This window comes from Sus scrofa, chromosome X (genome assembly GCF_000003025.6).
Source record: "Sus scrofa isolate TJ Tabasco breed Duroc chromosome X, Sscrofa11.1, whole genome shotgun sequence".
Taxonomy (NCBI): domain Eukaryota; kingdom Metazoa; phylum Chordata; class Mammalia; order Artiodactyla; family Suidae; genus Sus; species Sus scrofa.
In genome coordinates, this window is record NC_010461.5 from 57,576,894 (window position 1) to 57,601,227 (window position 24,334).

The 24,334-nt window shown below is 48.4% G+C and overlaps 2 protein-coding genes across 2 annotated transcripts; one reads left to right on the plus strand and one right to left on the minus strand.

Moving 5' to 3' along the window:
• Positions 3,689–12,045, plus strand: GCNA (germ cell nuclear acidic peptidase). Its single transcript, XM_021080277.1, has 5 exons — positions 3,689–4,017; positions 8,580–8,724; positions 9,908–10,046; positions 11,095–11,299; positions 11,607–12,045. The coding sequence occupies exons 1-5, from the start codon at positions 3,992–3,994 to the stop codon at positions 11,854–11,856; spliced, it is 765 nt and encodes a 254-aa protein (XP_020935936.1). The 5' UTR covers positions 3,689–3,991; the 3' UTR covers positions 11,857–12,045.
• CXCR3 (C-X-C motif chemokine receptor 3) lies at positions 15,139–18,813 on the minus strand. The gene is made up of 2 exons (XM_003135179.5): positions 18,423–18,813; positions 15,139–16,673 (listed from the first exon to the last, which is right to left on the minus strand). The coding sequence occupies exons 1-2, from the start codon at positions 18,432–18,434 to the stop codon at positions 15,600–15,602; spliced, it is 1,086 nt and encodes a 361-aa protein (XP_003135227.1). The 5' UTR covers positions 18,435–18,813; the 3' UTR covers positions 15,139–15,599.

Consider the following 24,334-nt stretch of genomic DNA (forward strand, 5'->3'; position numbering starts at 1 on the left):
TCGGATTCGTTTCCACTGCGCCACAATGGGAACTCCTGTTTTCTATGTCTTTGAATCTATTTCTGTTTTGTAAGTAAGCTCATTTGTGTCCCTAATTTTTAGAATTTCAGCTGAAGTGGGAAATCTAAATCTTCTAGGATGGATGACTTTTTACCTTAGGAAACCTCACTCCTTCCTCTTTCCTTTTTGCATAGCTGAAGTTCTTTGATATTTCATTAAAATAATAGATGAGACTCAAAATGTATTATCCCAAATCTGCAATTTTAGGATAAAGAGTTTTCTCGCCATAAGTATATTTTCACAACTTGCCCATGCTATGGTTTACATTTTTTTTTTTTCTTTTTTGGCCACCTCATGGCATATGGAGTTCCCAGGCCAGGGATCAGATCCGAGCCACAGTTGCAACCTACACCACAGCTGTGGCAACACTGGGTCCTTAACCCACTGTGCCGAGCCCGGGATCAAACCTGTGTACTGGCACTGCAGAGACGCCTCAGATCCCGTTGTGGTACAGCAGGGGCTCCAGTTTATATTTTTTACATCCAGAATCATAGAAACCTAGAGGTTGAGCTCTGAGCAGACTCCAGAGAGCGTGTCTTGGACACATTGCCCCTTGTTTTCAGGTGAAGGGATGGATCCTCACTGAGGGTGGGGACAGTCCTAGTGTTCTCAGGGCCTCTCAGTGCTGGCATGAGAACTTAACTCCTCACCCTCACATCAGTGGTTCAGAGAGATTTGTGCTTACAGACTAGTTAAAAGAAGAAATTCTGGTGGCTGACATAGAGTTGCCAATTTTAAATATGTCTAATGATGGAAATGAATTCAAACTACCATTAGCACCATAATTTCAAAAAGTAAAGAGCACTAAAAGTTTAGTGAGGACATATCTCAAAAATAAAGGACAGTCCTTAAAATTAGAGAAACTGGGCTCTATAGGGGAACCCCCCCCCACTTTATTCTTCTAATTTTTCTTATTTTGCTCTGGCCCAGTGAATATATTCAAGTTTCAGATCTGTGGGACCCCCTGGGTGCCTACATTGTGCTACTCAGAGAATGTGATTTGAAAAATTGTCTGTGGGTTTGGGTTGCTATTTTTGTCTTTTTTTTTTTTTTTTTTTTTGGTCTTTTTTGCTATTTCTTTGGGCCGCTCCGGCGGCATATGGAGGTTCCCAGGCTAGGGGTCGAATCGGAGCTGCAGCCCCTGGCCTACGCCAGAGCCACAGCAACGCAGGATCCGAGCCGCGTCTGCAACCTACACCACAGCTCACGGCAACACCAGATCGTTAACCCACTGAGCAAGGGCAGGGATCGAACCCGCGACCTCATGGTTCCTAGTTGGATCCGTTAACCACTGCACCACGACGGGAACTCCTGGGTTGCTATTTTGTCTGTCACTGCTCTCAGTAAAATAAAAAAGTAGTAGAGGGAAAACAGCCTAAAATAGCTGACTCTTTTTTTAATAATGATTTTTATTTTTTGCCATTATAGCTGGTTTACAGTGTTCTGTCAATTTTCTACTGTACTGATTTTTTTAAAAAAATTTTATTGGCATATAGTTGACTTACAGTGTTGGGTTAGCTTCAGGCATACAGCAGAGTGAATCAGTTATACATATATATCCATTCTTTTTCAGATTATTTCCGCATATAGGCCATCACAGAGTATTGAGTAGATTTCCCTGTGTTATACAATAGGTTCTTGTTACTTATCGATTTTATATATAGTCGTGTGTTTACGCCAATCCCAACCTCCCAAATTATCCCTTCCCTACAGTTTCCCCTTTGGTAACCCCAAGTTTGCTTTTACAATCTTTGAGTCTGTTTCTGTTTAGTAAGTTCTTTTGTATTCTTTTTTAAAAATAGATTCCACATATTAGTGATCTCATATGATTAAAATAACTGATTCTGAGCTCTGATTCATTCTATCACAGTTCCTGGCTTGTTTAATTTGTGCTCAATAATCTGAAGTTGAGTGTGTGTCGGGGGGGTAGGGGGGCTGGAGGGAGTATGTTTATACCTCATTGTGCCTCTTGAATTTCAGATGAGATTCTGGAAGTGTCTGATACTGATGAGCTGCTGCCCCAGAAGCTTCCAATCATTATCAGTGATGATGATGATGATGATAGTGATTTGGAGTGGCTAAGAGAAGACAATTCATGTGATCAGGGGAATGTTCCCTCAAGTGAGAAAAAGAGGGATGGATTTGCTGTCTTCCAAAGCAAATCATCTAATGATGTTGGTAAGCAGGATCTTGGGGAAAATCTCTGCCAACCACCAAATGACCATCCTCAGGCTAAACTAGAGATTTCAGATAGAAAATTGTCAGCTGATGAAGAGCCTGTACCTGTGGTGGAACAACCAAGGAAAAGGAAAAATAAGACCAAAAATATATCTGTGACACCTGGTAAGCCAATCGAATCAAGTGTGCCAGCTAGGCTTGCTGTGCCCTTTCCCCAAGATATGTCTGTCTTGTCGAGTCTGCTTATCGTGTCTACTAACCCTCCGCCACCGTGTTTCAGTAGTTTCCTAGTGGCCAAGCGAGGCAGCCATCCCAGTGAAAAGGCTCTTTCTGGGGGTAAGAGAGGGATGCCCATGTCTGCCTCGTGCTCCCAGGTCTTAGTATTTGCCATTCCATCCACTGGCAGTGCTTTGTCCCTACACTTTTTTTTGTCCTGATGATATCCCATTTTTCTTAGGACCCAGCCCAATTGCCACTTGCTGCAGGAAGCCATGAGTCTGAGTTGCTCCTCCTTCTGGGGTTCCCAAGGTTCCTAGGCCCTGTCGCTATTAAAACACAACTGTGTAGGAGTTCCCTGGTGGCCCAGTGGGTTAAGGATCCTGTGTTAAGAGTTCCTGTTGTGGCTCAGTGGTTAATGAACCTGACTGGTATCCATGAGGATGTGGGTTTGATCCCTGGCCTTGATCAGTGGGTTAATAAGGATCTGGTGTTGCTGTGAGCTGTGGTGTAGGTCGCAGACATGGCTTGGATCCTGAGTTGCTATGGCTGTGGCTGTGGCGTAGGATGGCAGCTACATCTCCCATTCGACCCCTAGCCTGGGAACCTCCATATGCTGTGGGTATGGCCCTAAAAAGACACACACACAAAAAAGGATCCTGTGTTATCACCGCTGTGGCTTGAGTGGCTGCTGTGGTGTGGGTTTGATCCCTGGCCTGGGAACTTCTGCATGCCGTGGGGCCAACCCCTGCTCCCCACAGCTGTGTTAAATGTTTCTGAATCTCTTCCCTTAGTAGACTGTGAACCTCTTTTTTTTGGCTGCACCTGCAGCATGTGGAGGTTGCCAGATAGGGATCAAACCTGTACCTGCAGTTGCCTTAACTCACTGTGGCACAAGGGAACTTCTGATGGTGAGCCTCTTGGTGGGAGGGCTCTCACTCATTTTTTAGTATCTCCCAGAGTCTAGCCTAGTACTGGCCTCAAAATAAATGTTTAATACATTTTTTTAGATGAATGAATGCATGGCACTAACTACATGAATTTCTGGCTAGTGCAGCTGGCAGTAGGGGTGCTAGTCAAAGGTGGGTGGGAAGATTTGGCTTGCATATTGGATGAGGATGCCACCTAGGATGGGAGTCACTTTCCTCAGAGCAAGTGCATGAGCTAGGCCACCGGATCCCTTATACTGTACACGCCTTAGTTGCCCCCACAATCTAACCTCCAATGGGCATATTCATGTAGCCTCATGATAGTCCTCTGTACCTAGGACAGAGTCCTAGCCCACTTCCTCTGCAGCAGCTCTGTGCCTCACACAGGTCAAACCTTTCATGCCAACTGATAGAGCAGGATACACTCTTTAGGGAGAAATTTTTAGCTCATATGCCTTGGTCTGGGCTTTACCGTAGGGGTTCCTCTTGGGTTTACCTTTCTGCTAGTTGCTGGTTGGTAATAATTTTCGTGGTACAAATGAACTATTATCTTTTCAGTTGTTAAAGGACCAAAGAAGCGTGGGCCTTCAAAGAAGAAACCCAGAGCCATGAAATTTGAAAAATGTGAGCCTGGGTATGTACTGCTCATGGTCAACAGCATAGAACTTGGCCGCACAATTGTCACGTGTGAAGCTGTCCACGGAGCACGTGGTGGGGGGTCTTAAGGGGATGAAGGAGTCTGTTGGGGGGATGGGGCAAGCTTTTCATCCCAGACTTGAGAGGGCAGAAGCAGCAGGAGGAGGAGGGGTAGGAGAGGGGAGGCTATAGGAGGGAGGAGGCTCGGCCTCCCCACCCCCAACCTACCCCCACCTGCCATCACAGAGCCAGCAGCGTGGGAGCTCCACCCAGATCCACAGCAGCTCTAGCCTCTGAGGTTTCCTTTGTCCTTAAAACTGATTAAACAATGATGTGTAGCTAAACAAAATCCTTTTTTCAGGCTAGACACAGCCTCATGGCCACCAGTTTGCTCTGAACTAAAGCAAACGCAGCAGGAATGGTGAGAAGGCAGGATGGAGGTATTCCTATCCACAGAAATTGGGGACAGGCAGTCAAGATTGGCTTCTGGGTTTTTCTAGAATTTTGGATGAGCCCTTATCCTTACTATCTGTATATATTCTTGAGGTTTTTTTTTTTTAAGAAGCTACAGCATTAGGGTGAAATAAATTGCTTTAGTCCCTTCATTTTTATTAAGCTGTACATTATATATTATACAGACACTGATATTCTGTATTATATATATATATTTTTTTATTTTCCCACTGTACAGCAAGGGGGTCAGGTTATCCTTACATGTATACATTACAATTATATTTTTTCCCCCACCCTTTCTTCTGTTGCAACATGAGTATCTAGACAAAGTTCTCAATGCTATTCAGCAGGATCTCCTTGTAAATCTATTCTAAGTTGTGTCTGATAAGCCCAAGCTCCTGATCCCTCCCACTCCCTCCCCCTCCCATCAGGCAACCACAAGTCTATTCTCCAAGTCCATGATTTTCTTTTCTGAGATGTTCATTTGTGCTGGATATTAGATAACAGTTATAAGTGATATCATATGGTATTTGTCTTTGTCTTTCTGGCTCATTTCACTCAGGATGAGATTCTCTAGTTCCATCCATGTTGCTGCAAATGGCATGATGTCATTCTTTTTTATGGCTGAGTAGTATTCCATTGTGTATATATACCACCTCTTCCGAATCCAATCATCTGTCGATGGACATTTGGATTGTTTCCATGTCCTGGCTATTGTGAATAGTGCTGCAATGAACATGCGGGTGCACGTGTCTCTTTTAAGTAGAGCTTTGTCCGGATAGATGCCCAAGAGTGGGATTGCAGGGTCATATGGAAGTTCTATGTATAGATTTCTAAGGTATCTCCAAACTGTTCTCCATAGTGGCTGTACCAGTTTACATTCCCACCAACAGTGCGACAGGGTTCCCTTTTCTCCACAGCCCCTCCAGCACTTGTTATTTGTGGATTTATTAATGATGGCCATTCTGACTGGTGTGAGGTGATATCTCATGGTAGTTTTGATTTGCGTTTCTCTTATAATCAGCGATGTTGAGCATGTTTTCATGTGTTTGCTGGCCATCTGTATATCTTCTTTGGAGAAATGTCTATTCAGGTCTTTTGCCCATTTTTCCATTGATTGATTGGCTTTTTTGCTGTTGGGTTGTATAAGTTGTTTATATATTCTAGAGATTAAGCCCTTGTCGGTTGCATCATTTGAAACTATTTTCTCCCATTCTGTAAGTTGTCTTTTTGTTTTCTTTTGGGTTTCCTTTGCTGTGCAAAAGCTTTTCAGTTTGATGAGGTCCCATGGGTTTATTTTTGCTCTAATTTCTATTGCTTTGGGAGACTGACCTGAGAAAATATTCATGATGTTGATGTCAGAGAGTGTTTTGCCTATGTTTTCTTCTAGGAGTTTGATGGTGTTCTGTCGTATATTTAAGTCTTTCAGCCATTTGGAGTTTATTTTTGTGCATGGTGTGAGGGTGTGTTCTAGTTTCATTGCTTTGCATGCAAGCTGTCCAGGTTTCCCAGCAATGCTTGCTGAATAGACTTTCTTTTTCCCATTTTATGTTCTTGCCTCCCTTGTCAAAGATTAATTGACCATAGGTGTCAGGGTTTATTTCTGGGGTCTCTATTCTGTTCCATTGGTCTGTCTGTCTGTTTTGATACCAGTACCACACTGTTTTGATGACTGTGGCTTTGTAGTATTTCTTGAAGTCTGGGAGAGTTACGCCTCCTGCTTGGTTTTTGTTTCTCAGGATTGCTTTGGCAATTCTGGGTCTTTTGTTGTTCCATTAAATGTTTGGATTGTTTGTTGTAGTTCTGTGAAAAATGTCATGGGTCATTTGATAGGGATTGCATTGAATCTGTAGATTGCTTTGGGTAGTATGGCCATTTTTACAATATTGATTTTCCCAATCCAGGAACATGGAATATCTTTCTATTTCTTTACATCTTCTTTGATTTCTTTGATTAAAGTTTTATAGTTCTCGGCATATAGGTCCTTTACCTCCTTGGTCAGGTGTATTCCGAGGTATTTGATTTTGAGTGTGTTATATATTAATACTGAAAACAGCAGGTCATTTAGACTAAAGACATGGTAATGCTCAAGGAAACCAAACAACAACAACACATATTCTCATTTAGATTCCAGGAACTTCTCACTTTTTCTCTCAAAAATATGATAGAGTGAGCATAATTCTCTGTTTTTACTTGCATTCAGGAGTAATTTATACTTACATCTGAGTTATCTTACAAAAGAAGGGATATATTTGAAGGACTGTATGTTTCTTTCTTTTTAACTTGTGCTATGGGGCAGTAAGTGCCTCTTAAAGGGGAGAAGAAGAACGACGTGTCAGGCATGGGAGCAACAGAAAAACTTGGGCTGTCTCGGCCTTTCTCTTCACTTTGGCGCGTCCTCTCTTAGATGAGCCCCCTTTTCAGCAAAGCTTCTTCTCTGGATCCCTAGATCCACATTTAATTTACTTTGCTTGTACAGACATGTGTCTTCCTGGGGAGGTCCCAGGTGGCTTTGCTAGAGAGCACGACCTGTGAAGGAAGAAGCTGCCCCTTTGTGACATTGTCCTCTGCCTCATCTGAGGGAGGCTGGCCTATTTGGATTCCTCACTGTTGCCTTGCTGCTTCCTGTTTCAGTCTGTAGGCTTCCTGTTGTGCTCAGCATTGTTCCTGTGCAGGCTGCTTGCTGGTCATGGTGTCTGATATACCCGCCTGGGGTCTTGTTGGTTCTTCTGATGTGGAGATGCTCAGCCTGTAGTAAAGCAACATCGCCATTGAAGTGAATGCTTGCTAAGCCACAAGCTGCTTGACGTGAGCACAAACACACATAGGGGTCACGCGCTTCTCTCACTGAGGTCTGCAGGTGGTTCAGGTTTTTATCTGTCACCTTATCTGACGCAAGTCTACTTTCTGAACTTAGACATTGGAGGTAGAAATGTTAGTCACCCGTATCAGGCTTTGGGGTGAAGACCCTTACTTAAGCTGCCTTTGTCTCATCTGGTACTTTCCCCCCTGTCTCCACCCCAGCCACCTCAAGTAGGGTTTGATTTTGTGGCTTAAGCATTAATGAGTGTCTTGGCAAAATCTCAGTCCTGAGAGTTCTCTGCGTTTGCTACTGGTTTAGCTTTTCAGCTCTGTGGGCTCATCTCATTGACTTGTGGGTTATTCCAGCCAAGATAAAGTGAGTTTTAAAACGTCTCTGAGGAGTTCCTGTTGTGGCTCAGTGCGTTACGAACCCCACTAGCATCCGTGAGGATGTGGGCTTGAACCCTGGCCTTGCTCAGTGGGTTAAGGATCTGGCTGTTGCCACAAGCTGCAGTGCAGGTTGCAGACACGGCTCGGATCCCAAGTGGCTGTGGCTGTGGCGTAGGCCTGCAGCTGTAGCTCCAATTTGACCCCTAGCCTGGGAACTTCCATATGCCACATGTGAGTCCCTAAAAATTTTTTTCAAAAAAAATATGTAGGAGTTCCCGTCTTGGCGCAGTGGAAACGAATCCAACTAGGAACCATGAGGTTGCAGGTTCGATCCCTGGCCTCGCTCAGTGGGTTAAGGATCTGGCGTTGCTGTGAGCTGTGGTGTAAGTCGCAGACATGGCTCGGATTTGGTATTGCTGTGGCTGTGGTGTAGGCCAGCGGCCACAGCTCCGATTAGACCCCTAGCCTGGAAACTTCCATATGCTGTAGGTGCGGCCCCAAAGGACAAACAAATAAACAAACAAAAAAATCTGAGGTTTTCAGCCTGTTACAGCTGAAGTTGGGCAATTAAACACATTTAGCTGGAGACATACTTGGGTTAGTCAGTTGGAAATTTGCATTGGGCAATTATAAACTCAAAACTGGATCTTAGGAGACAGAGGGAGACTTCAGATCTAGGTGTGGGCTCACTCCTGTTGAGGTTGGAACCAGGGGCTTCACATCTGTGATAGTGGGCAGGGGATAAAGAGGAAAAAAGCTATGAATAGGACCTTATAGGAGATGTCCTCGTCACAGGAGCAGGAAGGAAGAGGAACCAGCAAGTCTTCGAAGTCTCTCTTGACGTGACCTGTATGTACGCATTTCTTCTATTGAATTCTTTTGCACTACAAAACTCAGCTGAATTTACCTTTGCAGAAATTCTCAGTGCAAAATACCTGGATGTTTCTTGCGTGGCCTTGAAAACTTAAAGCAGTACTCTGGGAAGAATTTTAAGCAAAATAAGGACGAACTGGTTCAGAAAATCTACACTCTGCTTAACAGCTCTGTCTTTGATAAAAAGGTAGGCTCTTGTAAATCAACTATAATTAAAAACATATTTTAAAAAGCTATCAGAAAACTCAAAAAGAAAACAGTAGACTCAAGGAATAAGCACTTATTGAGAACCTGCTGTATGTATGCCCAGCACTGTTGGGTACTGGGAGGTGTGTAGATGTACTACCTATATTTCCTGCCCATAAGAAGTGTCAGTTTTGGTGGGGAGGTGAGACATGCCTACGTGAAAGAAACAGTGTTTTGTGGGTTACAGTTTATGGTCCAGACTGTTACTACCACAGGTGATCAGCAGAGGGAGAAATCACTGAGGGCCTGAGCGCTCAGGAAATAGGATTGCCTGAGGAAGTGAGACTTGTTCTGGGTCCTGAAGGAAGGTAAGGGGAGAGAACAGTGGTAGGGGAGAGGGCAAGTGTTGAGGCTTGAAGAGAGAGTTCTTGTTGAATGATACTGGGAAGGATGATATGGGACCTTGGGCAAGTTACCGAACCCCTGTTTGCTCATCTGGGGGCAGCACTAGTACCTACTGCTTCACAGAATTACTGTCAGGCCTGGGTAAGTGAAAGCCCCTAAAGTTCCTAGAACAGGGCCCATGACATCATGAGCTGGTTAACCGAGGGCCTTGGGAATCAGGTTGGAGGAACTTAAATTGAAATCAATAGGCATCACTCCCCCGGGATGGGATGTGACATGGAGTGGCTGCTGAAAGAAATGGTTCTGTCAGTAGTATAAGGGTATGGACTGGATCAGAGAGGAGCCGGAGGCAGAGAGACATGTGGCCATTAGGTTTTTCCGACTTTGGTGTCTCTGGTGACAAAACTTTCTGTGGGGAAAATTCTTAGGTCTTTCTGAAGGTTCCCCAACCTTTGGTGCCCTTTCCTGATGACAGTGGTGTTACATCAGATGACTCTGATGAGTGGAACCTTAAGTGTTCTGAGTTGCATTTTCAATTTTGCCTCACAGCTCTCATGCATGGGCTCTGTTTCCTAGCCCAGCAGGCATGTCCTTCTTTCCTTGACTGCCCCCAACTTTTTGTCTCCTGCACTCACATGCATGCAACAATCTAGTCCCTACCTGGGTTTGGCTTAGGTTTTATCCACCTCGGCATATTAGATTTGCAAAACTCGAGTCAATATTTTCTGGTCTGCTTAGAACTACTTTCTGATTCACTCTTTTTTGCTTTTCCTTCTCAGATGCCGGAGAAAATTGACATCGGCTGGAATAAGAAGATGCTGAGAACTGCCGGCTTATGTACCACTGGCGAGATTCGATACCCAAAGCGGGAGCGTTATGCTAAAATTGAGATTGCTCTGAAAGTCTGTGACTCTGCAGGTGATGGCAGGAGCATGGCAGCTTCTTTGGCGCCTGCTTCTAACACATTTAGTTACTGGGAAGTTACTGTTGGGTGCTGGTGTTCTCTGGCCGCCTGTGTCACAGCTTGACCTGTCACTCCCATGTGGCCAGGCATACTGTGTGTTGCTTAGAGGACATTATTGCTGGATGTCTCACCACCACTGAGAATCCACTTTTGTCCCTATTTCTACAGGGCCTAACTTTCTCTCTACAGCTCCCACTGCCAGCTGCAGCATCTCCATTCTTCCAGGAGCTGAGGTTCAAGGTCCCCTATATCTGGCCAATCACCAGATGTTCATAATGACTCCCTGTTATCACCATTCCTTCTCTGTCTTTACCCCTACCCAGCTACAGACCCTCATCAACTCACTTTTCTCTCTGCTCCATTCAGTTTCCTGCTAGGAAAGCTTCGGCTTACCAATGCCTAGAGCATGGCTTTTCAGGCCATTGTACTTTGGCCCGCCTCCCTTTGGCTGGTCTTGTCCCTCACTATTCCACCTGTCCTCTGAGCAAGCTTTCTGCCCTCTGGCTTTCAAAATGGGACCATGTGCCTTCCTGACCCCAACTTTGGCTCACCTTTTCCACCACACCTAGAAAAGTCTTGCTAAATTGCGAATCCAGTCAGTTGTCAAGGGCCCAGCTCAGATCTCAACTTCTCCATGGAGCTTTTCCTGAGCACACCCCACACCTATGGGGATTGCTCCCCACCCTGTCCACTTATGCTCCTGGAGGGCGGTGACCAGACCATGGCTGGAGTACTTCTAGCAGCGTGCCACAACATGGACACATTGGAGCTTTTCCAAAAACACCTGCTTACCTGAGGCTCTCTGCCATTAACAAAATCTGATTGAATTAGGTGGAAATTGTGATTTCAGGATCTGGGGACGCTCACACTCATACCTGCCCACATATGCTTGTCTAAGGTGGCTTAGCATCTGGTGGGGTGGAGAGCCTAGGGGTGGTTGGGTCACAGACCGGAAGCGAATTGGTTAAAGCGCTTGTGATTTCTCTTCATTCCTCTTCTAAGACCGACTCCGGGATACTTTGATCCATGAAGTATGCCATGCAGCCTCCTGGCTGCTTGATGGTGTCCGTGATTCTCATGGCGATGCGTGGAAGTATTATGCCCGAAAATCGAATATGGTACATCCAGAGCTGCCCAAGGTCACCCGTTGCCATAACTATGAGATTAACTACAGGATTCATTATGAGTGCACTCAGTGCAAATCCAGGTAAGACCCCTCTCCTCTGATTTTTTCCAATTACGTTTTTACTACAGCCTCCAAGTGGCTTCTCAGTGATTTATCAGGAAGGACATGGCTATCTGGCTTAAGGTGTAAAAACCTCGACTCCTTTCCACATCCTCTTTCTCCATCCTCTTCTGCTTTGAGCCAGCCTGACTCTGGCCACTGCTTGGTGCCCCGCTTTCTGAAAACCCACAGAGAAAGTCTGGTTTGTGGCCCAAAGGCAGTAGCTCAGAGAAGATGTGGAAGTACAGTGACTGATCCCTTTGCTGTGTGGTTTCTCTTTCCTCGTTAGGGTCGGCCGCTACACCCGATCATTGAACACTGACCGTTTCATCTGTGCCAGGTGCAGGGGCTCTCTGGTCATGCTGCCGTTAACTCGGAAAGATGGAACCCCCATTAAGCCCCACGTGAGGCCATTTGCCAAGTATGTGCAGGAGAATTACAGAATAGTCAAGAGGGAGATGGCAGGGATAGGTCATGGGGATGTGATGAAAAAGCTCAGCAGGGATTTTTTGGCCAAAAAACAAAGGCAGGAGCTTTAAGGCTATCTGAGGATGTATTTGTTCGAGATGAGCCATTTCTTAGTAAGGAGTTTTAGAAAGATCTCGATGCTATGAAGTTACGAATATTAGAATCTAAATCCCTTTAAAAAAGCTTCCTGTTATTAATGATGACTTTTTTTTTTTTTTGTCTTTTTAGGGCCGCACCCGTGGCATATGGAGGTTCTCAGGCTAGGGTTTGAATCAGAGCTGTAGCCACTGGCCTACACCACAGCCATAGCAATGCAGGATCCAAGGTGCATTTGCAGTCTACACCACAGCTCGTGGCAATGCTGGATCCTTAACCCACTGAGAGAGGCCAGGGATTGAACCTGCATCCTCATGGATGCTAGTCAGATTCGTTTCCACTGAGCCACGACGGGAACTCCAACGATGACTGTTCTTAATCAGGAGTTCTACTACTAACCATTTTGTGCCCTGCATGGTACTCAGAAGCCCTTTGGATCTATCTTGGGTCTTACTTAAATGCTGTAGTTTGAACATGTAGAACAAAATGCAAAAGAGAAATGAGTTTCTAAGAGTGGCAGTTTGAGAGAATGAGAGGAGTGCATAAAAGAGAATAAGTTGTGAAGGCAGTACTTCAAAACCAGGGCTGCTGTCACATGTAACCTGTCGCACCTATCTAGAAATAAAAGACAGACATGTTGCGTGAATTTAGTTGCTGTTGACATTGTATGAAGCCATCTGAGGCAATATTATTAATTGTCCATAAAATTAAAAAAGAAACCATCTGAGCAATGTAATTTTCATCAAATAAAAATAAATAAAATGTTTTCTGCAATTCACTTGTTTGCCAGATCTGTTCATTAACAACCCATATCTGGAGCAGAACAAACCTTTGGGTCTTTGGTCCAAGACCCTGGACATCTGAAGCTCTCCAGGGTGTGTATGGAAGAGCAGTTGCCATTTGGGGTTTCTCTCGGATTTTTTTTTTTTTTATGGCTGCACCCGCAGAGTACCGAAGTTCCCCAGCCAGGGATTGAATCTGAACTGCAGCTATGGTAACACCAGATCCTTTAACCCGCTGTGCCAGACAGGGGATCGAACCTGTGTCTCTGTAGCGACTTGAGCCTCTGCAGTTGGATTCTTAACCCACTGCATCACAGCAGAGATTCCTCTCAGATTTTTCGTGACTGTTCATAAGCACTTCAACAACCTCCCCACATTAGGGAGCTATCTGGGCTGCAGGCTGGAATCAACATTGTATTTCTTTCCTATTGCTGCCATAACAGATTACCATGAGTTTAGAGACTTAAAAGAAATGTATTATTTTACAGCTCAGGAGGTCAGAAGTCTGGCGCAGACCTCATAGGTCCAAAATATGGGTGCAGGCAGGGCTGCATTCTTCTCTGGAGGCCCTGGTGGGGGAGGGGTTCCATTTCCTTGTCTTTCCAGCTTCCAGGGGCTGCCTGCGTTCCTTGGTTTGTGGCTCCCTTCCTCCATCTTCAAAACCAGCAACATCTTTCTCTGACCCTCTCCTCTTCTGCCTCCCTCTTTCACTTTTAAGGATCCTTGTGATAACATTGGGCTCACCCAGATAATCCAGGAGAATCTTCTTATTTTAAGGTCAGCTGATTAGCAACCAATAATTCCCTTTTGCCATATAAAGTGACATATTCACATGTTCTAGGGATGAGAGTGTGGATCTTTGGGGACCTGTTATTCAGCCTGCCACAAACATCTTTATGAGTCTAGCATTGCTGATGTTTTGTGGGCAGGATGTGTTATTCTGTCATCTTTGGTCCTTCCATCCTTCCTTCATTTTGCAGATGCTCAGGGTGTTCTTTCAGTGGCCACAAACAGAAGCCTAACCACAAGTCTGGATGGGAGTGGGTATGTGCTCAGGGTAATACAAGCTTCCCCAGCTAAATCATTGGGTCTCTCCTCTCCAGTCCCGCCTCCAGCCATATCTGCAGTCTCAGCAAAGGCTCAGCTGGCCTGTGAAACTGGATCATGGCACACTGATGACTTTGTTATGGAGAACTGGCAGTGCAGTGATTCCACCCTTGCAAAGGGAAGGTCCAGCCCTCTGCCTTAACTCAGTAGCCCTGTTGGTGCCTTTCTGGGGAGCCCTGGTCATTTCCTCCACTCACTTACACCACAGCTATAGCCACGTAGCTGCCCACAAGTGCATCCAGGTGGCCTATGTGCTAATGGCTGTTGGTGAGTCATCCAATCTCGTTTTTTGTTTGTTTGTTTGTTTTCCAATCCCACTGCTCTTTCCTTAGTAAGAGCCTGCATCACCTCTGACATGAGTAACCACTACAGCCTTCTAACTGGTGTCTACAAATCCATCACCTGATCCCAACTCACTTTCAGTCCTGTTTTCAATACTACCCCTACCCGATTCCTTAATTCTAGCTGGTTGGGACCTCTTATCATCCCTCCAATAAGCATTGCTGTTTTCAGCCTTCCCACCTTTGCTACTGCCCTCCCATCTGCCTGGAAATACCATCCTTCCTTCTCTTTGCCCTTGGAAATACTACTTGCCCTTTAAGATCTACTCATTCCCCTGTCTTCGAGACTTCCCAGATGGCTCCAGCCACAGTGCTCTGAGCATGTGCCATGTGCTTGCCTCGTGGCATAGGCTGCTTGGTAGTGTCACTTACCACATCTTCTTTGCTGGCCTAAGCTTCTGGAAGGCAGGGAGTATGTCTTTTTTTTTTTTTTTTTTTTTTTTTTGTCTTTTTTGTTGTTGTTGTTGCTATTTCTTGGGCCGCTCCCGCGGCATATGGAGGTTCCCAGGCTAGGGGTTGAATCGGAGCTGTAGCCACTGGCCTACGCCAGAGCCACAGCAACGCGGGATCCGAGCCGCGTCTGCAACCTACACCACAGCTCACGGCAACGCCGGATCGTTAACCCACTGAGCAAGGGCAGGGACCGAACCCGCAACCTCATGGTTCCTAGTCGGATTCGTTAACCACTGCGCCACGACGGGAACTCCTTTTTATTTTTTTTTTTTTTTTATTTTTTTTTTTTTTTTGGGAGTATGTCTTAATTTATGTCTGAGGGCCCCTTCCCCAAGTTATGCCTGGACAGTGTCTGGCCAGCCAGTTGACCAACTGCTTACCCTGTACCCACATACCTGGGTGCTTCCCTGTAAGTGAGAGGTGTGCCCAGGAGGGCAGAGAGGGGGCGAGATGGAGACATTCACATGGGCAGCATCGGTTGGCACAGAACCAGGGCCAGGCCAGGAGCTGCAGGAGGCAGGTTCCCAGGGCGTGGGCAGGGCTGGCTGTAATGACGCACCACAAACACACCCTGGTCCTGATCAGCTTGTTTATTGAGAAGTTTGAAGCAGAATTTTAGACACAAAAATCAAATTGAGCAAATACAGAGGCCTCGGGGACCACAGCCACTGTCACTACTGAGCAGGAGGCCTGGGCCAAGGCCTCATAGAGGCAGCTGCCTTGACGCTATTTGTCTCGTGCTCCCTGCATATGGGGAAGGCCGAGGCCTAGTTACTGAATCAGGAGGGTGGTGGGGTTCTGCACAGCCAAGGTAGGAAGGGCCTGGAGGCAGTCACCTCTGAAGCGGCGGGCAGCTAAGGAGCAGCGATGGCTCAGCCCCCAGAGCCTAGAGGGAGGCTCCATGGGAGACCTGTGGTCCTGGGGCCCCTGGAGACTCCCAGGAGTGTGTGTCTCCGGGGCTTGGGAGGGAGGAGCCTGGAAGGTGGGGGGGGGGGGTCAGGCTGCGTGGTGAAGGTGGATTCCCCCACCCCAGCCTCACAAGCCTGAGTAGGAACCCTCTGTGGTCTCCGACCAGGAGGAATCCCGGCGGGAAACTGGCGGCTGCCGTTGGTGGCAGCCCAGGCGCATGAGCAGCATCCACATCCGCTCTCGGAACTTGACACCCACGAAGGCGTAGAGCAGTGGGTTGAGGCAGCAGTGCATGTAGCCCAGGCCCGATGTGACCGACTTGGCTACGTCCACCCTACTTTCTTGGCTACAGTTGCGGGCCAAGGCCCCCAAGTACATGAGGGTGTCCACCAGCACCACCAGGTGGTAGGGGGTCCAGCAGAGGGCAAAGGCCACGACGACCACCACCACCAGCCGCATGGCTCTGAGCCGCCTCTGGCCTCTGGAGACCAGCAGCACAGCCAGGATGCGGGCGTAGCAATAGGCCATGACCAGCAGGGGCAGCAGGAAACCTGCGACCAGCTGCAGGACACGCAGGGCTGTGCGGCCCACCTGGGGGAAGCTGTACTGGCAGTGGGTGGCGTTGAGGCGCTCATCAGGGTGGGCCGATAGGAAGATGAAGTCTGGGAGCGCAAAGAGCAGACAGAGCCCCCAGACCGCCATGCACGTGAGGGTCACACGGGCCTGGGGGCCCCGGCGGTAGAGCTGGGTGGCGTGCACGATGCTCAGGTACCGATCAAAGCTGATACAGGCCAGCAGGAGGGCCCCCGCATAGAAGTTGATATTGAAGAGGGCACCCGCCACTTTGCAGAGGCCGGAGCCGAACACCCACTGGATGGCCGCATCCACCGCCCAGAGCGGGAGCGTCAGCACCAGCAGCACGTCGGCCACGGCCAAGTGCAGCAGGAAGGTATCGGTGCTGCTCAGGACCACCCGCTGGCTAAGCAGCACGGCCACCACGGCACCGTTGCCCAACAGCCCCAGCACGAAGAGGAGGCTGTAGAGGGCCGGCAGGAAGGCCCGGTCGAAGCTGAGGCTGAAGTCCTGCGGACAGGGTGGGGAGGCACAGCAGGAGTCGCTCTCATTCTCTCCATAGTCATAGGAAGAGTTTTCCAGGAAGAAGGCAAACTCAGAGGCTTGGAACTCTTGGCGTTGGCTCATCTGTGGAGGGAGGGAGGGCATGGAGTGTGTGAAGGCCTTAAAAGTCACTCCTTCCGTTAGTAATTTGGGATAAACAGATACTATATAAAATAACCAACAAGCACCTGCTGTCTACCACAGGGAACTCTACTCCATAGACTATGATCACCTCTATGGGAAAAGGAATGGATATATGTATAATGTATATGCATAACTGAATCACTTTGCTGTACACCTGAAACTAACACAATCTTGAAAAGCAACTCCGCTTCAATAAAAAAGTAAAAAAAAAAAATCAACAACAAAAATTTATGGTTACCAGAGGGGAAAATGAGGGGGGTAATTTAGGGATTTGGGGTGAACAGATACACGCTGTACATAAAATAGATAAACAACAAGGACCTACTGTAGAGCACAGGGAACTGTACTCAATGTTCTATAATAACCTATATGGGGAAAAAAATCTGAAGAAAAAATGGATATTTGTATACGTATAACTGAATCACTTTACTGTACACCTGAAATATTGTAAATCAACTATAATTTTAAAAAAAAGATTTAGTCTTGGGAGTTTTTTTTTTTTTTTTTTTTTTTTTTTGCTTTTTTAGGGCCACACCTGTGGCAAGTGGAAGTTCCCAGGCTAGGGGTCTAATTGGAGCTATACCACAGCCACAGCCACAGCAGATCCCAGCTGCATCTGCAACCTACACCACAGCTCACGGCAATGCCAGATTCCTTAACCTACTGAGTGAGGCCAAGGATCAAACCCGCTTCCTCAAGGATATTAGTTGGGTTTGAGCCACGGGAATTCCTGGGTAGCCTTTCTTGAAGCAGCTCCTCTTTAAGGCATGTTGTGGGAATGGGGTCGGGTGGGGTGGGGTGGGTGGGGGTGGGGGTGGTTGGGCCATACTTTAACTGTCCTGCCTTCCTCCAAAACCATGCCCTCTGAAGTCCTTCTGCCCAGCCTGGGCTCTGGGCCGGGTAACTTCACTTCTCAAAGGCTGCTTCTCTGGCTCCCTTCTGGGTCACTCTATCGTCCCAGGGATTGTGGGCTGGAGGGAGAGCTTCCCTCCTGGGCCCGGAGCCCTCCCTGCCCCTCTCCTCTCTCTTTGCCGGTCCTTCATGGCTCATGGTCCTCAGTGTCCTGACCACGCCTAGTTCTACCTCCTTTCTCCCCATGCGCCTCCCCACAGTCCCCTCTCCCAGTCACTGGCCCTCCTCTTCCCTCCTCAGCCCCTGTCTGGGGACCCCAACTTCCTGCCCCCGTCATGGGGGGCCCCTTTACAAATTATTGTGGCCTCCCCCCCAACACATGCTTTCTGCTCCTGCCCTTCCCCTCCCCTACACTGCGAGTCTCTCTCCCCAAGCTCTAGTAGAAATATTCCTTCCCCCCTTCCCCCGCAAACCACCTCAGCGCTGCGGGCCTCCAAGGTGCCAGTTCAGTCCAGCATGGAAGATCAAAGCTCCCAGCCAGAGCTAAAGGGAGCCTTGGAGGCCCACGAGGGGTGAGCCTCAACTTCATGCATTTTGCAGATGAGGCGCAAAAGCCAGAAAGGGGAGGGGAACTCGCCTGTGGTCATTCGCTAGTCAGTGGCCAAGGTGGTTTCCCAAGTCCCCGTCCACTGCTCCTTCCACACAACTCCTGCCTTCTCTACCTAGTTGCCCAACCCTCTGGTGAACCCAGCTTGTGGGCCAGCCCTGACGTTCCCCTACTGTCCTAGGCTTTCCACTCAGAGCTGTGGTCTGGCCTGGGTGGGCAGCAGCACTTACCTCAGGGACCATGGCTGGGCTGGTACTCTGGCTGCTGGGCCGCGTGCTGCCTGCCCCTCTGCTTTGGTGCTTGTGGTCGGGAAACTGCACTACATAGAGGAAGTGAGGGTTTCACGCGGTTCTCAGCAGCAGCCTCTTCCATGGGGTTATCTACACCAGAACTCCCTAGACCCAAGGCCACCGGGTTCCTACTCCCCCATCCCCCTGGCCCAGGGGAAGCCGCTCTGGAAGTTGGCCACACGTCGGGGACCAGAAAGCCTGGGGCCTTGGGAAGGACCAGAAAGCCTGGGGCCTTGGGAAGGACGGGGCTGGCTGGATGGGGGCAGGTCCCTTGAGGGGACAGCCCTCCTGCCAGGCTTAAGAACCGCTTGCTTATCCGTCCCGGGTCGCAAGTGATCTTGCATTAGCGTCCCGGATGGCTAATGTGTCTATAAAGGAGATTAACCTTCTTTAAAAAGGGAAAATATTTGAAAAAACTCCATCACATTAAGTCTAGTTCTTTACCATTGCCCCTCCCCACCAATCAACAGGGGTAAGGAAAGGGAACTGCTAGTAATGAATTTGCTATGTGCTAGGTATTGCTTTAGGTGTTTTCTCTGACACTGCCTCATTCCAACCACACATCTCCCCTGGGTGGGGGGGAGGTGGGTATCTCTGTGGCTAATCCAGGGAGGGGAAAGGCCTTCGCCAGACACAGCAAGTAAGGGTGGGTGTGAGGACTGAACCCACAGCTGTCTTACTCTGCTTTTACCGCTCACCGCACAGCCTTCAGTTTTTTTTTTTTTTAAATGGATAAAAAGCAATACATTCATACGGTTAAAAACAAATGAACTAAAAGCCATATATTTTACCAGGGATACACCTTGGAAAGCCACTGACCAATGGTGGAAGAGGCGTTACAGAATAGCATGAATAGTTTTTTTTTTTTTTTTTAATTTTCCCACTGTACAGCAAGGGGGTCAGGTTATCCTTACATGTATACATTGCAATTACAGTTTTTTCCCCCAAGCATGAATAGTTTGACGCCACCTATGTAAATGTGAAAAACCGCACACACAAAACAATACCGTATTGTTTTGGATACAGCTATTTGTTCTAGAAGTATAAAGGAGGGACAGGATACACCACAAACCCATGAGAGCAGTGGCTTCTGGGGTGAGGAGAAGGGAAATGGAGTTGGGGAAGAGAACGAGGGGACCTCCTGATTTTAAGGAAAACCTACAAACTGTTCAGAGAGCAAACCAATCCCTTTATGACTGTGCGTTTTGAAAGTTCCTCTCCCACCTGGCCTGGCTCCCTTCCCTCTGCCCTCATCTCCCTGTTCTCAGAGGGAAAAGGCGGCCTTTTGCTTCTGCCAACCAGTTTCTCCACAGATGAAAGGGAGGGAGAGAGAGAGAGACTGAGACAGAGGCCATGGCCTTGGGGTCCAGTTTTTAGTCAGAAGCAGTCACCTGAGTCACTCTAGGGCTCGGGCCTGGAATTCAGCTCAAATGTCTTGACGAAATGCACACTTGCAAGGTAGCGAGGTCCTTCCCCGATTTCTGTGGTCAGAAGAGGTGACTATCCTGGCTCTAAGCAGCTTGTCACCTGCAGGATCCAGGCCACATGGAACTAAGGGGCCTGAAGGAGATCAGGAGCAGCACAAGTGGAGGGGCCTGGAGGATTCCAGACGTCATGGCAGTCAGGGTGGGCAGGACTTGACAGGCGACTGCCTGCTGGCTGAGTAAGAGTGGTGGGAGCCCGGAGTGGGGTCTCCAATACTGGTCCACAAAGAGTTTCTGTTCACGGGGCTTCTACACATGAGAGAAAGGAGGGTAACGAAAAGCTCTAGTTGTCCCACATCAAGGAGGGTCTTGTCTTGTATTCTGCTTTATGCCCTTCCTCCCGTTGGGTATTAAAAGGATCGTTTCTTTATGAAATGATGGTGGCAATAGCTGACAGTTTGGGAAATACCTTGTGTTGGCAGAAGTGGACAAGCCCATGTGGGCCCTTCAGACACATGTCGGAGCATTGTGGGCCCATGTGACATTTCAAAATCTGGGGACCTCTGGTCTCTTTCACCTGCCCCAGTCTCCTCAGTTGTCACGTGGGGGACCATGATACCCACCTTCCCAGGTTGCTGGAAAGGAGAAATGAGAAAGGGTCGGGTAAGAGCGTTGGAAAGGTGCAGAAGGCAACTTTCCGAGTCGAGCTGGGTCCTAGAGGCCAGCCTGGGCTGGGGGTGGGCTGTTCCTGGTGTGGCTGTGATGAGGCAGGAAGGGGTGAAACACTGAATTTGTCTGCCTCCAACCCCGACTCCACCCTGTTCGAGGTGTGCGACCAATGCCATAATCGTTTTGAGCTGGTCTCAGCTGGGCGATCTGAGATGATCGAGGCTCTGAGGTCCCCGTGCAGGGCTCAGCCCTTAGTAGCACAGCTGAGGATGCTGAGGGAGGGGGATCTGGCCACAAACCTATAGTGACTGGGAGCCCTCCTTCCACATCAGCGGAGCCCCAGGATGGAGTGTGCTGCCCTGTGGACATGGCCGGAGGGTGGGTCCTTCGGAAAGGCTGGCCAGTGCCTTAGCTGGGAGGGTTTGGCCAGTCCTGGACTAATCCTCTGGCTGCTCCACTGTGTGACCTCAGGCAAATCATTTTACCCCTTTGCCTTGGGTCTCTCATTTGAAAAGGAGGGATAAAGCTAGTATATATGTGACAGGGCTGCTCTGTGAACTGTCAGCGATGCCGGTGGCACAGGGTAAAGTACCCAGCAAATGGCAGTCTCCTCCCCTTCTAGTAACTTTCCAGACCAGCCCCTCCCAAGGCCGCAAGAGGTCAGGTCTGCAGTGGGCCTTTGCTGTCTTCACAGCTTCCATGCCTCAGAAGTTGCCTGGGTTGTGGCGCCAAGCCCTTGCCTGGCCCTCTAGTTCGGTCCTCCCCTGTTCCAGGCAGCCCCCAGACTAGGTCCCAAGCAGGCCCAGGCCTGGGGAAGACCCACCGAGCCAGGAGCCTGCACGCTGAGTGCTGTGCCCCTCTGCTTCTGGCCTCCGGGGCAGCCAGTGGGGAAGCTTCCGAAGGAAGTTAGTCAGAGTGAAGCTGCTCCGGGCCCCACCTGTGGTCAAGGTGTGAAATATGCACCTGTCTCTTCTCTGCCACCCCTCCCCCTGTTTTTTTTTTCTTTCTTTCACACCTCTGGGCTGTGGTTTGGGGAGATAGAAGGTTCAGAGGTCTGAGCCCCGGGCCCAGTCCCTCACAGGAAGGAAGGCCTCCACAGCTGTCTGTCAGGCCAGCCAGGGATGGGGGCCACTTCCTCCTCCTCCTCCCTCTCGTGTCTGCTGCCTCACAGCCTCTCTCTCGTAGCTTCTCCCAAAACCCCTTGGGCTTGGCCGCCAGTCCCACACTGTAGAGGGAACAGGCTCAGTGAGGCACAAGCTTTTTCCATGGGCCTCAGGTGGTGGCCTAGGCTGGGGCAGAGCCTTTCTTACATGGAATGAATGAGTTCTAGCTCCACGGAGGGGTGTGGGGGAGCCCAAGGTGGTGCTGGGACTCTGCACGTCTTTCTGCCTACCCTGAATTTCATAAGAGAAGTAGAGCTTAAGTAACATGAAGGCCCAGGGACCGGGGACCAGCCCCTCCCCTGTCCTTTTCTCTACAGCTCTGAGCCCTACAGGGAAGCAAGTCTTTTTTTTTTTTCCTCCTGTTTTGAAAAATTTTATTGACGTATAGTTGATTTCCAATGTTGTGTTAATTTCTGCTGTACAGCAGAGTGACTCAGTCATACGTATATATTCCTTTTCTTTTTCTTTTTTAGGGCCGTACCTGCGGCATATGGAAGTTCCCAAACTAGGGGTTGAATCAGAGCTGTAGCTGCCACAGCAAGGCAGGATCTGAGCTGTGTCTGTGACTACACCATAGCTCACGGCAATGCCGAATCCTTAAGCCACTGAGTGAGGCCAGGGATCGAACCCGCATCCTCATGGATATTAGTTGCATTTGTTTCTTCTGTGCCACAACAGGAACTCCTGCATTCTTTTTCATGTTCTTTTCCATTATGGTTTTTATTATAGGAGATTGAATGTAGTTCCCAGGGCTATACAAGAGGACCTTGTTGTTTATCCATCCTATATAGTTAGGTAGGCAAGTCCTTTCTAAGTGCTGGGACTGTGGGCTGGGGCAGTCCAGGTCCATGAGACTGAGTTCCTAAGCTGTGGGGTGCTCATCCTTTTGGGGACCAGGGGAGGAGGATGCAGCTTCCGTGTGTCAGGTGGCAGAGAGATAAGGCAATTCAGGCCATGGGAATGGCAGGTGCCAGGGCCAGGAATGGAGAAACAGCTTGTCAGCATAGGAGCAGTCAGTCTGATTGGAAAAGAGGGTATGTGTGGGAGCAGCGGGCTGGAGGGAGCTGGAGGGTCGTTCAGGATCTAAGCTCTGCCATCAAGCACAGTGACTTTCCTGTCATCCTGTCTGCAGTGCCTGGGAACTGGTAAAGAAAACTAACTTCCACTTGGCAAGCCTTAGCTTTCGTACCAGTGATCTCCTTTAAAACTTTTAGCTTCCTGGGGAAGCAGAGGTCGCTGTACCCATTTTGCAGAATGGAGCGGAGGTTCATAGAAGTGAAGTGGCCTGTCCCAGGCTGGTTAGCCAGGAGGGTTTGTGACAATATTCTTACTCAGGTTGCTTTTTTTTTTTTTTTTTTTTTGTCTTTTTAGGACCGCATCACAGCATATGGAGGTTCCCAGGCTAGGGGCTGAATTAGAGCTACAGCTGCCGGCCTATACCACAGCCACAGCAATGCAGGATCTGAGCCGCATCTGCAAACTACACCACAGCTCACGGCAACACCAGATCCTTAACCCACTGAGTAAAGCCAGGGATCGAACCTGCGTCCTCATGGACACTAGTCAGGTTCGTTTCTGCTGAGCCACGGCGGGAACTCAGGTCACTTTCTAATGTGCTCTCCTAACCCCCTTAAATCATACTGCTGCCCAAGGGCTGGATCTTTCAGGAGGCACACCTTACTCACCAGGAGGCCCCAACCAGACATTTGCGTGAGGGCCAGTGCTCACCCAGGGGGCTTGTGCCCTGGAGGGAGCTTGGGTAGACCTCACTGTGTCCACATTCTTGTATCCTGCTCCTCTCCACCTAGCAGGGAGAAGGAATATCAGAATCTCCAGGATGAGGGGCCTGGAAGACCAAGCAAAAATATGCCAAATGCCAGAGTTCCTGTCGTAGATGAGTGGTTAACGAACCCAACTAGTATCTATGAGGACATAGGTTCGATCCCTGGCCTCGCTCAGTGGGTTAAGGATCTGGAATTGCCGTGAGCTGTGGTGTAGGTCGCAGACGCGGCTCAGATCCTGCATTGCTGATGCGGCAGCTGCAGCTCTGATTCAACCCCTAGCCTAGGAACCTCCATATGCCTCTAGTGCAGCCCTAAAAAAGAGACCGAAAAAAAAAATCTGCCTAATGCCAGATCCCTTTTGTGAAGCCCCCCGGGGGATCTGCGCTGCTCCCAGAAGTTTCCTTCCCACCAAAGGCCGGGTCCGGAAGACCTGGCTTGGAAAATTTCCCACTCCTATGGTGGGTGTGCATCTGTTTCCCCCATGCTCTGTCCTTGGGACGGCATCTCAGTTCTTGGACCTGTCCAGACTCTCTAGCGGTGCAGGTGGTAACATGGGCAATGCACAAAAATCTTATTATGGAAGCCTGAACTTGATGGATTCTTTTTTTAAAAATTGAAGCATGGTTGATTACAATGTTGTGTTAATTTCTGCTGTACAGTAAAGTGATTCAGTGATACATATATGTATACATTCTTTTTCATATCCTTTTCCACTATGGTTTGCCACAGGAAATTGAATATAGTTCCCTGTGCTATATACATTAGGACTTTGTTGCTTATCTATTTTATGTATAGTAGTTTTATCTGCTAAT